Below are 16,112 nucleotides of genomic sequence, written 5' to 3'. Positions count from 1 at the left end.
TGAGAGTACGTGCATTATGTGCGTGCAGGAGCTGTGAAGACCAGAAGAATGAATCAGATCCCCCTGGAATTGGAGTTATAGGCCATGAGGATGCTGGGAACAAAACCCAGATCCAGCAAGACTTATGAACTATCTCTCCAGCCCCAGAAAAGTAACATTTTTATTATATAACTAGAAATTACATTAATTATAAAATCTGTTTTTGTTTTTCAAAGGGTCTTATTCACTATGGACGAGATAACCAGAATTTAGATATTTTACTTTTCCAAGAAGTTCTGGAATATATGTCTAGGATAGACAGAGTGCTAAGTTTCCCTGGAGGCTCGCTTCTGTTGGCAGGACGAAGTGGTGTGGGGCGGCGGACTGTCACGTCTGTCGTCAGTCACATGCATGGAGCAGTGCTCTTCTCCCCAAAGATTTCCAGAGGCTATGAGCCAAAGCAGTTCAGGAATGATCTCAAACATGTGAGTTGTGGACACTGTTTTCCTTTATTTGGTTTTAAATCTCACTGATTATTAAAGCTATTTAGACTCCTACATGTAACACATTTTTCTTTTAATTTTGTTTTAATTTTATTTTCCCCATAAATTTTCATCTGTACCTGGGAGATTCCTGTTAGGATATCCAGGTTGTGGGCATCTGAGACTATGGAAAGTCAAGTCGGGTGATAAGTAGGACTACATAACTGTGTAGGAGGAGTAAACTTATGAAAACGATCTAGTTTTTGCTTCAGTGACTTCTACAATAAATTTTTCTTCAAGTAATAGTTATGGATGACTTTAATTTACTTTCCAAATAATACAGGTCAAATATAATTTCCTTTCTGTTTCTCAGTTATAAATCAGTTGGTAAATAGGCACTAAGTAAGCTAGGTGTGGACACTTGGGAAGAAAAGGCAGCAAGATCCTGGCAAGTTCAAGGCCAGCCTGAGTCACATAGCAAGATGCTGTGTCTCAGAAACAATGCCAGCAGTAACATCAAACCAACAAACTTGTAAATAGACAAATGCATTATAGTCACTTCCTTGTGTAGAGAACTCCTCTGCTCTGGAATTTGTGGTGTGCCATGGCCAGCCTCACAGGCACACTATCTGTTTCACTCTTCAGACTGTGTTCAAGGGTATCTTGTTATGTTGTCATGCCAGCCAAAGGTTGTAATCTTTAACTGCTCCAAAAGTCACCAAGAGGACTGGTCTTCCCCTCGTTTTGCAGGTGCTGCATCTGGCGGGGATTGAGGCACAGCAGGTAGTTTTACTTCTTGAGGATTACCAGTTTGTGCATCCTACATTTTTGGAGATGATCAATAGCCTTTTGTCTTCAGGCAAGTGAATGGTTTCTGTGAAGCAAATAGAAGTACTGTTGTAAAAATTATCCAATTAAAGTTACTGTATAAAATACTGCAGGGAACCTTGAACATAGTTGTTACTAAGGTCATAAGAGCTGATGCATGGTTATGACTGAAGAATTGAGATCTCAAGCTTTGTAAAACCAAGAATATGTAAAAGTTATTGTTAATACTTCTGGTAATGACTGAACAGAAAAATTTAAAGTAAAAATTGAAAAGCATTTCGTATGTAAAATTGGTTTTGAACTGTTATATGCTAGTCAAAGTAAAAAAGAAATGTGATATTCTTCCACAGGTGAGGTCCCTGGACTGTACACGCTGGAAGAGCTAGAGCCTTTGCTGTCGCCTTTGAAAGATCAAGCTTCCCAGGATGGTTTCTTTGGACCAGTCTTCAATTACTTCACATACAGTAAGAGGCAGAGAGTTCATCACTAAGTTTACATTCTGGTTGGAGCAAAATAAATAAGATTTAATAGGGTGTTCTGTACAGCTTGGCACCTTGACCTGATTAGAGGGAGGGAGGGAATGAAGAAAACAGTAAACATAGTAAAGGACAAATAGCTGCACAGAGAAACTGGGGAAGGTAGGCCAGGCTTGCTCTAGTGGAGTAGTACCCATTGTACAATCTCTCAGTACCTCAGTGTGAGTATCATGTACAGCACAGGAGGTAGATTTAGCTAGCCTAGGTAGGAGGTGCAGTTACTAGTTTTGCACATATTGCTCAATCATTTGCAAACATTCATTCTTTTGTACACGCTCAATATTTACACTTAGACCTGAGAAAGATTTTGCCATCACTCTAAGCCTGACCCAGGTAGGGGGTAAGGTTTTGGCAATTTCTCATGGGCCTGAGACATTGGTCCTTGACATGGCTGTGTACTTGTTAAGCAGTAACATTCACTCAGGACTTCCTAGGCTCTCCACAATTTAATTTGCCTTAATTTTTCACTAGATTGCAAAGGTATCTTAAATTTAGGGTTCTTTGATAATTAACACCTTTTCTGTTATTTTTTTCCTGCAGATTTTAGAAAGTAGCACAGAAGAAGCCTGTAATAACAATATCTTAGGAAATTTTATAAGAGGGCAATGTTGGAATTGCAGTGATATTTTTGGAATACCAACCTTGCTGTCTACATTTTCATTTAATCATATTATACTAACTATAGTAGTAGGTCTTGTCTTAAATAAGATAGCCCTTTATACAGAAGCACTTTCTTGTGCACTGTGGAAATAAAATAGAAATTTTTAAAAGCATAAATCACAGCACCCAGCCATTTTTATATGATATCTTTATGAACTTTTTCTTAGCATCTGTGACAAAACTGCATGTATGCAGATATTTTTTATTCATTCTTTGAGAATTTGATACACTTATACCATGTATCTTGATGATAGCAACTTTTTGCTCCCCATCTAACTCCTAGGCTCCTCTACCACACCCCACTCCCAACTTGATGCTGTCTTTTTGTAACCCACCGAGTCCAGTCAGTGCTGTCCTTGTTTCCACAGGTGTGGGGCCAGATACTGGATCTTAGGGAGTCTACCAGGGGCTACTTCTTGAAGAATCCAGGAGTTTTTTTTAACCAGTGTAAAATTCTTGCCTTAATATTACTTTGTAGTTTGCTCTTTCCCATAAGCAGCTCCTACTGTTTCATTTACAAAAAAAAGTTTATCATAAAACCAGTCTATATATAAAAGTTCTTTGATTTATAGTTGTTCTCGTAATTTTCCGTGATTATAGTTTCTCCTGAATTTTTCAGGAATTCAGCAAAACTTGCATGTTGTCTTGATTATGGATTCTGCAAATATGAACTTCATAATAAACTGTGAGAGTAATCCGGCTTTGCATAAGAAATGCCAGGTGCTGTGGATGGAGGGCTGGTCCGACAGCAGCATGAAGAAGGTGTGTTCTGACCTTGAAGCTTGTTCTACTTAGTGTTACTTTCACAGTTTGTCTTTGGTGCTGGTTTGAACATTAGCTAAACTGAGGTGCTAGGCATTTCTACTGTGTCTGAAAGCATCTCTGTTTTCTTTCTATTCCAATGATAGTTTAGTTGAATATAGAATTTTAGATGGAAACTTTTAGTTGAGTATAGAAATTTTAATGGAATAAAGAGATAGTTATCTTTTTAAATTTTATGCCTTGGATTTATTAGCCTAACAGGTGCTAGCCTAGAATTAAAAAAAAATGCACAGTAAGAATTTTACAAAGTGAAAATTTAAAAATTTAAGTACTTTTAAAAAGCATGTTGAGGGGCTGGATAGAAGAGATCTGCTGAATGGATTGGGGGCTTGTGAGCATGGGAACTTGAAGGTTGGGGGAGTGGGTGGAGGGGGAGAGTGCTGAGAGGGATGACTGGAAATGGGGGCTTTTGGGGGTTGGGTAGAAGCCTGATGCAAAGGAAACTCCCATAAATCTACAAGGATGGCCCCAGTTAAGACTCTTGGCAGTGGTGGATGCATAACCTGAACTGGCCATCCCTGTGATTGGACTGGTGACTATCCCAGTTGTCATTTTAGAGCCTTCATCCAATGACTGATGGAGGTAGATTCAGACACCCATGGCCAAACATTGGGCAGAGCTCAGGGAGTCCTGATGAGGAGATGGAGGAGGGATTATGGGAGCCTGGGAGGCAGGGGGCAGGGACATTGCAGGAAAACCCACAGAAATGGCTAGCCTGGCTCATGGGAACTCACAGAGTCTAAACCAACAACCAGGGAGCCTGCATGGGACTGACCTGGGCCCTCTGCATATATGAGACAGTTGTGTTGCTTGGTCTGTTTGTGTGACTCCTGGAAATGAGAGCATGTAGTTGGAGTTTTCTCCAGTCCTGCCTGGCCTGTGGTCAAGACAAATCTCTCTCACCCACCAGTCCTGTAGCCACTCAGACCCAAATAAACACACATAGGCTAATATTATTTAAAATTGCTCGGCCATTAGCTCAGGCCTACCACTGACTAGCTCTTACACTTAAACTCAGCCCATTTCTGTTAATCTATATGTTGCTATGTGTTCCATGGCTTTACCTGTGTGCCTGTTACATGTTGCTTCCTGGACGGCTGGCTGGTGTTGCCTTCCTCTTCCTAGCCTTCTCCTCTCTCTTTGTCCTGCCTATACTATACTTCCTGCCTGGCTACTGGCCAATCAGCGTTTTATTTATCAATCAAATCAGAGCAACACATTCACAGCATACGAAGCGATTATCATAGCAGGAGCAGGTGCTGTCTGTCTCTGGTGCCTTGACGAGCTCTTGGGAACCTATTCCTCATGCTGGATTGCTTGTTCCAACCTTAATACAGGGGGAGGTGCTTGATCCTATGGCAGCTCGATGTGCCACGCTTTGCTGATGCCCATAGGAGGCCTGCCCCTTTCTGAGCAAATACAGAGGAGGGGTGGGTTGCAGGGGCAAAGTGGAAGGGTAGGCAACCCAAATTGATTTTAATGTGTGAGTTCATAGTACTGTTCTAACTACAGTCCACTTACTTTACTTTGTCTGAATCAGTAATAACCTTAGACATTGTGCATTGAATAATATTCATACTCCCAATCGCTTGCTTATTTTTGTATAATAGAAATACATATCATGTCTGGTACATTTCAGAGTAGTGTGATGTTACATTACAGACAAAGTTTTAAACAGATCGAGGGCAGGCATGTTGTTTTAGCCTGTGTGAATAGAAAACGAGCAGCTATGAAGTCCTGGGTGTGCTGCTGTATTTTCTCCCTGAATTCTGAAGTGATGTTATTACTGGAGATGAAGGATGGTTTTGCTACTTGAGTGTGATGAAATAAGTGGCAGGAGGGGAGTTGAGGACACTTGCACAATAAAATTGTTTCACCAAGGAATTTAAGCCGATAAAGAGGAAAATTACAGTTTGAAAAAGAGGAGTGACAATGAGAAGGTGGTTGAGTCCCTAGGGACTGAACTGGAGCAGAGGCTGAAAGGAGGTTGGTATTGAGCGAGAGTCAGCCTGGAAAGCAAGTGTCTTGGTAGAAGGGTGAGGAACCCAAAGGTAAAGGCTTACCACGAAAGGATGGGAACAACTGTGAGGACCAAGTTTGGATCTCCCCGAAGCCAAGTAAAAAGTTGGGCGTGGTTTTGCATGCTTATAATCCGAGCTCTGGGAAGTAGAGACAGACGGGTCCTTAGGCAGGCAGCTAACCTGATGGGTGAGCTCCAGCGTGGTGAGAAGCCTGTCCCATAGAGGTGGGTAGCATTGTTGAGAATGACACTTGGGGTTGCCCTCTGGGCTCTAGACACACAGATGCTTGCACGTGCTTCCCTCACAATTGCTCTCTCAAACACACTGTACCCCACAAATGTTAACTTAAATCCTCTTAGAGACTTTACTGCTTCGTCATAAATCAATGAAAGGAAGTTCAGCATTAGTTAAGGGATATATTTTGGGTTACATTTCATTGAGTGGTAAAGAAATGTTCTGCATTCTAGATACCAGAAATGTTATTCAGTGAAACAGATGGTGAAGAAAAACATGACAAAAAAAGAAAAGAAGAAAAGAAAAAAAATTCAGGTAGTATTTTGGGGTAATTTATTTATATTTTTTGAATTTATGAGGTACTACCTTTTTTCACATTAGAGATTCACGGAAGATGATTATATTAAACAATGTGAACTATAGCATGTCTTTCTCTGTACTGCCAGCTCGCAAATAATGACACAGAGACTTATATTGATTATGAAAGCTTGATCTTAGCTTAGACTTGTCCCAGTAGCTCTTACAACTTAAATGAACCCATTTATTTTAATCTACGTGCTGTCACATGGCTTGTTAACTCATCTCTCCGTACTGCTCATGTTGCTTTTTCTACATCTGGCTGGCAACCTTGCCTTTCTTCTTCTTCGGGCCCTTTCTGTCCCCAGAAGTCCCACCTAACCTCCTCCTGCCTAGCTATTGACCATTCAGCTCTTTAATCACAGTAACACATCTTCACCCAGTATAAACGGATATTCCACAACAGTGAATTGTTAACAGTAACATTTTTTGTGCATATTAAAATTTGAAGCTCTCTTCATTTTTAAATTAAATTAAATCTCATCGGAGCCAAAAGAGTATGTGTATGTCAGAAATAAAAAATGATTTTTCCTGGGGGCTGGGGAGATGTTTCAGTAAACTGCTTGCATGGATGCGTGAGTTTCATTCAGGACCCACATAAATACTGATGTGGCACTTGCTTGTAACCCCCTGCTAGGAAGGCAGAGGCAGGAGGATCCCTGTACTTGCTACTTAGGAAGCCTGGCCTAGTGACCGAGACAGTTCTTGAGGTTGGTCTTGGGCCTCCATGTGCATGTGCCCTTTCATGTACATGTCTACCCCACACATGAACTTGCACATAAACTCCTATAGCCTCATTCCCTACCCTTTCACAAACAAAATTATTTTCTGACCTTGTCAGTGGAAGTCCTGATTATATTTTGACTCTCATCAGTAGATACATCATATAACTTCATTTAAGTCCAGAAAAGTTTTGTGATATTTTGTGAGTAAAGATGGTATAGTTTGTCAATTATAATATTAGTCCACATTAATTTTGGATAAGCAATTTTTTTACACTAGAGTCATATTTATTTAACACAAGCATCTAGTCATGAAATGTTTAATTAAGCTTGTTTTATGGTAGATACAGGGCTATTTACTGAAGGAACTAATAGCCTAGTGAAAACAAGAATCATGCTGTACATAGACATTAAATTCTGATGTAGAAGCAAAGGGGTGGTAGAAGTTCATCTAAAGTGTGTTGAAGTGTAGATGTAACTGTCTTGTTAAATAAGAAACACAGAGCCAATGCAGAGATGAAAGCCCAAGAGGTCAGAGCAATAGCTAAGAGCTGAAAACCTTACCACTTCACTGCCGCTGCTGTCCTCCTCAGCAAGAGACCTACTTCCTGTGTGTTTGTCTTTTTATAGACTTTCTATTCTGCCTTCTCATTGGTTGTAAACCCAACCACATGACCTCCTCATCACTGCCCATCTATACAGACCTCCAGGTTTCCTATGGTTGGTATTGAGATTAACGGCGTGTGTCTCCATGTTGGCTGTATCCTTGAACACACAGAGATCTGCCTGACATGTGATCGGGATTAAGGGCGTGTGCTACCACTGCCAGACTTCTGCTATGGCTTGTTATTAGCTCTGACCCCCAGGCAACTTTATTTGTTAACATACAAATAAAGTCACATTTCAGTACAAATAAAATATCACCATATTTCCCCTTTTCTATTTTAATAAAAAGAAAAAAGAAAAAGAGTTATAACTAATATAAGAAAAACTATATACAAAAATACAATAACTATATACCATATATACAAGCAATAAATACCTAAAAAAGTCTAGTCCATTTGTATTTAACAAATTCAGAGAAAATAATTCCATTATCTATCCTATTTTGATAAGTCTAAAATGTACCTGATTCACTTTCTATCCTAACTTATATTACTAACAGAACTGTCTTATAACGTCTTTCAAATTTATACACTTACACCTCTTAGTGAGTTTCTTTACTGAAATTCTTAACAAGGAAAACTATAACTAACTAATCTTCAACTTCCTCAGAGACCCAAGAAGGAAATAATATTACCTAATAAAAAATAAAAACAGGAAGTTCATGCAAGCAGCTTCCAAAAAAAAAAAAAATATGTGAGTTGACAGAAACAGTCACCTGCCTGGACAGTCACCTGAAGTTTCTCCGCAGGGTTGGGGCATCATCTTCAGCCTATAGGCTTAGCGTATCTGACAGACTCTTTTGTGAAGTAGGATGTACACAAGGTAAACAGTTCGACCTCACATTGGGTGAGAGCAGGCCATGTACCAGAAACACCTGAATTCCACTAGTTTCATGTCATGATTCAGGATTTTAAATTCTGGAAATTGTTGATGTTTTTTGAATTCAGCTGTCCATTCTTCTTGGCTGTGTGTGTGTGTGGCTTCATCTCGGCATCTCGTTTTTCTCCTTATCATTCTATTAAATGCCAGTCTATCATTGAGAGGTGTGAGTTTGGTTACTACTCAAGAATAACTGTTTCAGCTGCCATTCTTTTGTACATCAGAAGCCAGCGGCCCACTGCCTGTTCAGCTGCCTTCGAAGAAAAGGGCACTGTATCTTTTCTAGATTGCGAAGGCCACTTCAGGGATGGTGCCATATTGTCCTGACCTTAGAAGATGCCTTTTGATAAAGCCACAACCACACTTGTCTTTGCAAGAATTGGTAGTCCTTTGTTTTGTGTCCTGTCTGTCCATTTTGTCCTGTTTGTCAGCAGTAGATTCGAGGATACTTTGTTGTCCAATGGCTAACTTTTGCCACAATGAAAGTTAACTCCATATGCAGTTTCTTCAATGCCCATATTTTCTCTGAAGTAGATTGGTACTGCCAGGAGCCGACATGTCTCATAGTCATAACAAAAAAGAAAAATTTTCTAAGTTATTAAAACATTTTAAATGCCATATTCTGTAGATCTCTGAAGGGTTTGAAGATGACCTGTCTATCTAAAATATATCTGCTCAATCTTAAAAACATACCTAATATGACCACAAGTTCTATTGTAATGTCTAAATACTAACTTTTATTTCTTTTTATCCTAATAGTTGGTAATAATAACATTCAAGGATCAGCAAATTGCATCACATTGTTAAATGAACGTATAAGTACAATATCTTAAACAAGATTAAAAATATATGTATGGCATTTTCGAACAATATCAATCTCGATATTTTTAATTTGTATACAATATAAAACAATCCAATCCATTGTAAAGTATTTAAAGCTACTAATTGTCTTTTTCTTTTTCTTTTCTTTTCTTTTTTTTTAAACAAGAACCTTAAATCTAATCTCCCTTGCTTAGCCCTTTTCATAAGCTTTGACAACAACTTGTAACCAACCCTCCTAAACAATGAAAATTATCCCAGACCCAAAACCCATTAAAAGACCAAAAAACCACCTGTCCCACACTACCTCTTTGGGAATGTGGGCGTCGTATTCTTAAAATTGCTTCCTGCTGGGTATGGGCAAAGGCATCTTTATTCTGAAAAGAAAAATTTTAGGTTAATTTTTAAATTCTAGAAAAGGTAACTATATCCTTCGTTGTCTAGTTTGAGCATAATGCCAAAGTTCAGAGTTTATCTCAAGTTCTTATTCAAGTAGTCTTTGAAACTGAATCATCTCAGCTAGCCCTCTCAAAATTGCTCTGAGCACTTTGTAGTCCAAACCTGATCTGTAGATGATGTTTGTCAGCTTAGTGATATTATTATTATCCACGTGGAATTTTTGCTGTTGTGGGGCCCCATCTTCTTCCTGGAGACTTCAGTTGATGTTAGGCCTGGCCGTGATTTCCTGCAGAAAACTGATAAGAGACTCAAACACAAAGACATGTATAGGCAGCTAATTGAATCCTTTTATCTAGAATTAGTTAGTACTCTATATGACCATTAATATCTTAACAAAGTTTAAAATGTATATATATTGATCTTGTAAATTTGATATAAAATTCATACTTTAAGAAAAGTTTAAAGAATCAGAATAGAATCAAAGAATTGAGATTAGTAATAGAATAGTCCCTTAATTAATTTGATTTTTCTCCCGTCCCATAGCAGAATCTGGCTCTTTTCTTCTGGCATGATACAGGGAGTTTGCATTTTCCTTTTAACAACATGCTTGAGTTTAAAGAAGGAGAGAGCCATTCTCCAACTCCAAATCCAGGTTTAAATTTTAATTGAGCTGGGACTACAAGAAGACCAATAGTGTTGAATGTCTTTAGAGAAGAGCAGAAACAAACATTTAGGAAGACATATAAAATTTTATAGATGATATACCCATAGGCCATTTCACTCTGTTTCCTGGGATAGATGATTTGTTCTTTTTCTTCAGTTGTCTCATTTGTCCTGTGTTCTCCAGATTCCTTAGCCTTCATTCTCCTAAAAGACAAAAACAAAAACCTTTCCCCAAGACTAATTTTGGGGAGGTTCCCTTTCAGTAAGTTATTATCTGATTAAATGAAAAGGCATGTGTTACTGGTGTAAGTTAATTTAAATTGGATGTTCATGCTGGTTGATGAATTATCACCTCTTCTAATTAAGAGGTCTCTTGTTCAAATCGAACCTTTATCAATTTTGATGGTATCCACAGCTTATCTTCTCCTGTAGAAACAAAAGCAAAACCTCATCCCCAACGTAACACATATCCTGGTTTCCATTCTGAGGTCAGCACATCCTTGAAGTATACAGGCTGATTTAATTCTGTAGTTTTTTCTGTTATCCAGTGTCTCTCTGCAGCTGTTGTTCCTTTCTCATTAGCATTGAGAAAATTCAAAGTTCATAGAGCATTATGCAGTCTATTTCTGGGATTTTTTTTTGTTACCCCTTTCTGTTTATTTAGCATATCCTTTAGAGTTCTGTTTGATCTTTCTATAACTGCTTAACATGTAGGATTATGTAGTATACCTGTAATATGCTTTATATTGTAATAAGCAAAAAACTGTTTCATTTTAACAGAGACATATGATGGAGCATTGTCAGTTTTGATTTGTGCAGGTATACCCATGATGGCCATAACTTCTAGCAAATGAATGATTACAGAATCAGCTTTTTCAGAACTCAAAGCAGTTGCCCATTGAAATCCTGAATAAGTATCAATGGTATGGTGTACATATTTCAATTTTCCAAATTCTGCAAAGTGAAACACATCCACCTGCCAGATTTCATTCCTCTGAGTACCCTTTGGGTTACATCCTGTTGGTAATGGTGTCTGATTGTAGAAGGAACAAGTAGGACATTTCCTTACTATTTCTTTAGCTTGTTGCCAGGTTATGGAAAAATCCTTTTTTAAACCTTTACTATTGACATGATGTTTTTAATGAAATTCTGAGGCCTCTAGCACATTTCCTATCAATAATTTATCAATCTCATCATTGCCTTGTGCTAGAGGGCCTGGCAGACCAGTATGGGATGGAATGTGAGTTATATATAAAGGATGACTCCTTTTCCTGATTGTGTCTTGTAACTGAATAAATAGTGAAGTTAATTCTGACGCATCAGGGATAAACTCTGCAGTCTCAATATGTAATACCATTCTTTCAGCATTCTGAGAGTCAGTAACTATGTTGAGAGGTTCTGAAAAATCCATTAATACCAACAGAATGGCATACAATTCCGATTTTTGAACTGAATTATAAGGACTTTGAACCACTTTACTTAAATTTTCTGATTTGTAACCTGCCTTTCCTTGTTTGTTGGCATCTGTATAAAATGTACGAACTCCAGATATGGGTTTTTCCCATACAATTCGAGGCAAGATCCAATCAGCTCTCTTTATAAGATCAATTCTATCGCTTTTGCGATATTTGCTGTTACTTTCTCCCAAAAAATTACTACATGCTCTTTGCCAAGGTTCACTTTCTGTCCATAATTTTTCAATATCCTCCTTAGTTAAAGGTACGACAATTTCTGCTGGGTCTATTCCTGCTAATTGAGAAGTCTCAATTTTCCATTCCAAATCAAGTCAGAGATTTTTTCCACATAAGTTTTTAATTTTTTATTTGGTTTATTTGGTAAAAATATCCATTCCAATATAATATCTTCCCTCTGCATTAATATTCCTGTAGGAGAATACCTAGAAGGTAAAATAACTAAAATGCAATCCAGCTTTGTATTGATACGATCCACGTGTCCTTCATGTACTTTCTTTTCTACCTAGGCCAATTCTTTCTCAGCTTCAGGTGATAATTCTCTTGGACTATTTAAGTTCTTGTCACCTTCTAAGGTTTTGAACAAATTATTCAGTTCATCATTTTTTACCCCAACAATAGTTCATAGATGAGAAATGTCTCCAAATAATCTTTGAAAGTCACTAAGAGTCTGTAGTCTCTCTCTCCTAATTTGCACCTTTTGAGGTCTAATTTTTTGTAGCTCCATTTTATATCCTAAATAATTAATAGAATCTTTTCTTTGTATCTTTTCAGGAGCAATTTGTAATCCCCACAAGGCAAAATTTTATTTACTTCTTCAAACATTCTTTCTAAAGTATCTGCATTTGAGTCAGCTAGTGAAATATCATCCATATAATGATAAATTCTAGATTTAGGACATTTTTTACGTATCACTTCCAATGGCTGTTGTGCAAAATATTGGCACAGAGTTGGGCTCTTCAACATTCCCTGTGGGAGGACTCTCCATTGAAATCTTTTAACCGATTGAGATATATTGTAAGTAGGTACCATGAAGGCAAATTTTTCTCTGTCTTTTTCTTGTAAGGGTATTGAAAAGAAACAGTCTTTTAAATCAATAACTATGAGAGGCCATCCTTTTGGTAACAGAGTAGGCAAAGGAATTTCAGATTGTAGAGAGCCCATTGGCTGAATTACTTTGTTAATTGCTTTAAGGTCTGTTACCATTCTCCATTTACCAGATTTCTTTTTAATAGCAAATACAGGAGAATTCCAAGGGCTGGTTGATTCTTCAATATGCTGGGCACTTAACTGTTCTTCTGCCAGCTCTTCTAAAGCCTGTAGTTTCTCTGTTGTTAAAGGCCATTGCTGAACCCATATGGGCTTGTCTGTTAACCATTTTAAAGGTAGAGCTGTTGGGTGTCTTTGGAAGATCATCAGTTGTTGTGCCCTGTTCTTGTATGACATGGATGGCTGGTGACCACTCATTAGAATAATACCTTCTAATATTTCTCCCAGAAATATGTGCTAGTTTATGATTTGTTTCTGAGATTGGAGGGATGTTAATCTGAATATTCCATTGTTGCAACACGTCTCGACCCCACAGGTTCATAGCTATGTTAGCCACATATGGTTTTAATTTTCCTCTCTGTCCTTCTGGACCTATACATTTGAGCCATCTTGCACTCTGTTTCACTTGAGATAATGTTCCAATTCCTAACAGTTGAACGTTTACCTCCTGAAGGGGCCAAGTTGGATGCCAAAATTCTGGTGCAATTATGGTAACATCAGCACTTGTGTCTACCAGACCAGACAACACAACACCATTTTTTCTTATTGTTAATTTTGGTCTTTGTTCATTAATAGAAGCTTGCCAAAAATTTTTCTTTATGTTTTCTCCTGAATTTTCTGTTCTCTCTGTCTCAGCTGTTTCATCATCCCAGGCAGCCTGATTTATTCCATTAGGCATCTGGTTATTTAATTGCTCTGAAGTGGGGTTTCCTCTACGACTGCAGGAAAGGTCTGAACTTGGTTTGCTGTGGGGGCCTGCCTGAGGCTCCTCTGGGAGTTTCCCGACGACTGAGGCAAAGGATTACCTTGCCTGTCCCTTGTTGATCTACATTTGTTGGTCCAGTGTTTTCCCTTACCACACCTTCTGCATACTCCAGAAGGAAGTGGCATTCTGTTGCCATTGTTCCTTGAAGAAACATTGTTTCTAGGAATGCCCTGTTTATAGTCCCTTTTCAAATGTCCTTGCTTTCCACATCCAAAACATCTAACATTCCTCAAACCTCTTGAAATTGCGTCTCCTATCCACATATCATCTTGGTCATGAGCCTCAACATTAACCATGTCTCTAATCCAATCTTCCAAGGGTGCAGATCTTGCCTTTAATGGCCTGATTATTCTGTTGCATGCTGCATTTGCATTCTCAAAAGCCAAAGATTCAATTATTATCTGACTGGCTTCTGAATTCAGGACCATTCTCTGTACTGCTGAAGTCAATCTTTGTAAGAAATCTGTGAATGATTCTTTTGGGCCCTGCATAACCTTTGTAAATGACTTAGTTTTCTTTCCTGGTTCCTCAACTCTGTCCCATGCATTCAAGGCTGCCATTCGACATAGAATTAGGGTTTGGATATCATATAAACATTGTGTTTGTACTGCAGCATATTGGCCTTCTTCACAAGCTGATCCTGGAAGACTTGTATACCTTTATCCCTCCATTGTTTTTCTATATTTTTAGTGTCCTCTTGAACCACATTTGCCATTGGAGCTGTTGTCCTGTTTCCAGAACAGCATGTGCCAGCTCCTGCCAGTCCTGTGGTATAATCCTATTATATGTTGACCAGGAATTTAACATTTGCTTTACATATGGGGAATGCATGCCATAAGATACTATTGCCTCCTTAAACCTTCGTAAGTCTAACATTTCAATTGGAGTCCAGAAATTTTGTGCATTCTCTTCATCAGGTAGCTGCTACCAGATAAATTAAGGGTGATTGTGTGAAAACAGGCTTTCTTTTTGTAACCTTATAATCCAATCCTGAAACAACTTCACTGTTAATTTCTTTTGTCTGAATTTGAATTTCTCTATAATTCATTTTAACAGGTTTAACAGGTTTTTCTAAAATTTTTATCCTGGCACTTAAATTGACTATCTTTTTAAATAGTTAAATAAAGATAAGAAAAATAATAAAGTGCATAATTCGATCAACATTAATCTTCTCATATAGTTGTTCCATTGTCAGACTGCCTGAAATTTCAAACAAAGTCCAATTTTCTTCCAATGTACACAGAAAACCCATTTTTTTTTAAAATGTGGAAAAAATTTCTCTTTTAAATAGTTTCCGTTAAAATATCTGATATCTTAATTGACTTACCAAGTCTATGTAGAACAGTAGAAATCTGAGGGAATTTCAGAACAACTACGAGTGTCCGAGGTGTGAATCCAAAAAGAGAGGGGGGGGGGGCTCCTGCGTGTAACTACTGCAATTACTGGTAGCTCCGTCAGGGCAGTCCTGAGTTGTTCGTAGCACTGGCTTTAAGCAAGTAGCTCCAGCTGCGGTAATGGCTTAGAGTTACGGTCGGTCAGGCCTGCAGCCTAGACCGAGCTAGGCCCAAGCTGGGGAGCCAGGGAGCTGGCAGGCCGCCAAGCCGCCACAACTGGCTTTGCGTAGCTCAGGTCTGGCAGGCCACAGGCAAGCGGCGGTAGTACCACGAACGTTGGGCGCCAGATGTAGATGTAACCATCTTGTTAAATAAGAAACACAGAGCCAATGCAGAGATGAAAGCCCAAGAGGTCAGAGCAATAGCTAAGAGCTAAAAACCTTACCCTTCACTGCCGCTGCTGTCCTCCTCAGCAAGAGACCTACTTCCTGTGTGTTTGTCTTTTTATAGACTTTCTATTCTGCCTTCTCATTGGTTGTAAACCCAACCACATGACCTCCTCATCACTGCCCATCTATACAGACCCCCAGGTCTTCTATGGTTGGTATTGAGATTAACGGCGTGTGTCTCCATGTTGGCTGTATCCTTGAACACACAGAGATCTGCCTGACATGTGATCGGGATTAAGGGCGTGTGCTACCACTGCCAGACTTCTGCTATGGCTTGCTATTAGCTCTGACCCCCAGGCAACTTTATTTATTAACATACAAATAAAGTCACATTTCAGTACAAATAAAATATCACCATATTGAAGAGTGCAGTTCTCGTATGGCAAGTATGCCAAGAAGTAGAAGCGCTCTAAACAGCCATCTGGGAAGACGTCCTGGTTAGAGTGTGTGGTCTGAAGACAGCATGGAAGAGCAGCACAGTCACTGCTTTGGAACTGTGAAGAAATGGTGGAAAGATCAGTTTCATTGAAGAGGAAAGGATCTGTGGAGTTAGAATTAATAAGTTAGCATACTGTCCTGGGTTTGCAGTCTACTTTGTGAGTGACCTGGGGCTCTTAGGAGATCTTGGTAACAATATGATTAGCATTTCCTTTTACACTAGGATCTCTAGGTCTGTCTCCCCACCTCCACCCCACCCTTACTTTTTCTCTAGTTATTGTGAAGTGGTTTCTTTGGGGAAATGGCAGGTAACTAGA

The 16,112-nt window shown here is 38.8% G+C and overlaps 1 protein-coding gene across 2 annotated transcripts in view; it reads left to right on the top strand.

The window, feature by feature from the left end:
- The window catches only part of Dync2h1 (dynein cytoplasmic 2 heavy chain 1), a 260,746-nt gene that overhangs the window by 90,438 nt on the left and 154,196 nt on the right, over positions 1–16,112 (top strand). For both annotated transcript variants that reach the window (XM_052751659.1, XM_052751655.1), the window contains exons 49-53: positions 216–464; positions 1,212–1,320; positions 1,640–1,753; positions 3,105–3,247; positions 5,796–5,877. In XM_052751659.1, the coding sequence (XP_052607619.1) occupies positions 216–464; positions 1,212–1,320; positions 1,640–1,753; positions 3,105–3,247; positions 5,796–5,877 (697 nt within the window). The remainder of the gene's footprint in view (positions 1–215; positions 465–1,211; positions 1,321–1,639; positions 1,754–3,104; positions 3,248–5,795; positions 5,878–16,112) is intronic.

The sequence above is a fragment of the Peromyscus californicus genome, unplaced genomic scaffold (assembly GCF_007827085.1).
Source record: "Peromyscus californicus insignis strain IS unplaced genomic scaffold, ASM782708v3 Scaffold_11__1_contigs__length_118956290, whole genome shotgun sequence".
Lineage (NCBI taxonomy): Eukaryota > Metazoa > Chordata > Mammalia > Rodentia > Cricetidae > Peromyscus > Peromyscus californicus.
This window is presented reverse-complemented; position numbering and strand designations above follow the sequence as displayed.